We start from the raw sequence: 1662 nt of genomic DNA, 5'->3' as shown, positions 1-1662 counted from the left end.
CATGAGGCAATAGGGAGGAATCACGATCTTCCTGATCTTCAGTAAAAGTAAATAACAATACTATTTCTGACCTTTGTCATTTGTGATGAAGATTAGTAGAAATATAGTAGAAAGTGTGACAACATGCTCCTTTTGCCATGTCACGGAACTTCTCTCCAAATCTCTCTCTTTTGTTCGTTTCCCTCATCATCGAGGGCATTCATTGATCTCTTCACAGTTCAGTGCTGAGTTTCCCTTTCTCACTTGTTTTCCTTCTCATCATCCCAGTCACTCAGGTACCTGAGCAGAAGTGTCAGGAGTACGGACAGACAGACTCAGCATCACAGCAACAATGGCCTCATCAGTCCTGGGGATGGTCAAGGAGGAGGTGACCTGTCCTATCTGTCTAGAGCTTCTGAAGGAACCTGTGAGTGCCGATTGTGACCACAGCTTCTGCCGAGCCTGCATCACTCTGAACTATGAGTCCAGCAAGGGCAAAGAAGGGGAGGGCGTCTGCCCTGTGTGCCGAGTGTGTTACCTGTTTGGGAATCTGAGGCCTATTCGACATGTGGCCAACATAGTGGAGAGGCTCAAGGAGTTCAAGTCCAGCCCAGAGGAGGAGCAGAAGGTCAATGTCTGTGCAAAGCATGGAGAGAAACTCCAGCTCTTCTGTGAGAAGGACATGGTGGCCATCTGCTGGCTTTGTGAGAGATCTCAGGAGCACCGTGATCACCAAACAGCTCTCATTGAAGAGGTGGCCAATAAGTACAAGGTAGGAAGTGGGAGGGTGTGGGACACAGAGCAGGAGACAGTAACAGATGGGAAGTCTCCACTTTATGTAGATTTTTTTAATGTTCATGTCAGGTTCATTCATACGATTTAATTGAGTCTGTAACTCTCAACAGTGGGGCTATAAAATGAATGGCATATGGCAGTGACAAGCGTGTCTGTGTGGCCTGTGTAGTGTCACATGACTCAATTCCAGAACTCTGACTGCTGATGAATTTGAGGGTATAGCGGTCTACAGAGGAGTTCCAGGACAGCCAGGGCTACATAATAAGATTCAGGTTCAAAAATAAATGGCAGGGCCAGTCGTGGGATTTGTGATGCACGTATATATTATAGGAAAGATCAGGGGACCTAAGAAAGTTTTCTCAGTTTTCTGATGCCAGAATCAAAGTGAGAGGTGTGTATTTGGTGGGATGATTGACTAAGAGAGATTTCTGTGTCTGTCTATATAGAGCTGAGTGTGTGTAAATACAAGAATGGATTGAGATGAAGATGAAGATTTACTTACTTTATGTACATAAATCATGACACAAGATATTAAAAAGGGAACAGTCATAGACCTCCTGTCTTTCCAGAAGGGTTTCTTGGCCTTTGGCTAGGAGCAGCTGTCCTACTAAGCACACTGCTTGACTCTGTTACAATTCCTCTCCCACAGGGGAAGCTCCAGGCTGCCCTGGAGATGCAGATGGCTAATGAGGAAAGATGTGACCAGTGGGAAGACGACCTTCTAAAGGAGAGAACTTCCTGGGAGGCAAGTGGGGACCCTACCTCCTAAGGGAGTTAGCCTGATGCCTGGGAGGGACCTGGGCAAGAAGCTCCCTGGCTCTTCATTCCCTGGAGGCTGATGGGGACAAGAGGCCTTGATTAGTCCTCTCTGCCTGTTCCCTTGGAGCT

The 1662-nt window shown here is 46.9% G+C and overlaps 1 protein-coding gene across 1 annotated transcript in view; it reads left to right on the top strand.

Moving 5' to 3' along the window:
• Positions 1 to 316: 316 nt before the first annotated feature.
• Positions 317 to 1662, top strand: part of LOC102000592 (tripartite motif-containing protein 30A-like) — a 6909-nt gene continuing 5563 nt past the window's right edge. Inside the window, exons 1-2 of the mRNA XM_005370176.1 lie at positions 317 to 751; positions 1424 to 1519. Of these exons, the coding sequence (XP_005370233.1) occupies positions 332 to 751; positions 1424 to 1519 (516 nt within the window). The 5' untranslated portion in view covers positions 317 to 331. The remainder of the gene's footprint in view (positions 752 to 1423; positions 1520 to 1662) is intronic.

Source organism: Microtus ochrogaster, unplaced genomic scaffold (genome assembly GCF_000317375.1).
Source record: "Microtus ochrogaster isolate Prairie Vole_2 unplaced genomic scaffold, MicOch1.0 UNK73, whole genome shotgun sequence".
NCBI lineage: Eukaryota > Metazoa > Chordata > Mammalia > Rodentia > Cricetidae > Microtus > Microtus ochrogaster.
Note: the sequence above shows the minus strand (reverse complement) of the source record. Positions and strands in the feature narration are given on the sequence as shown.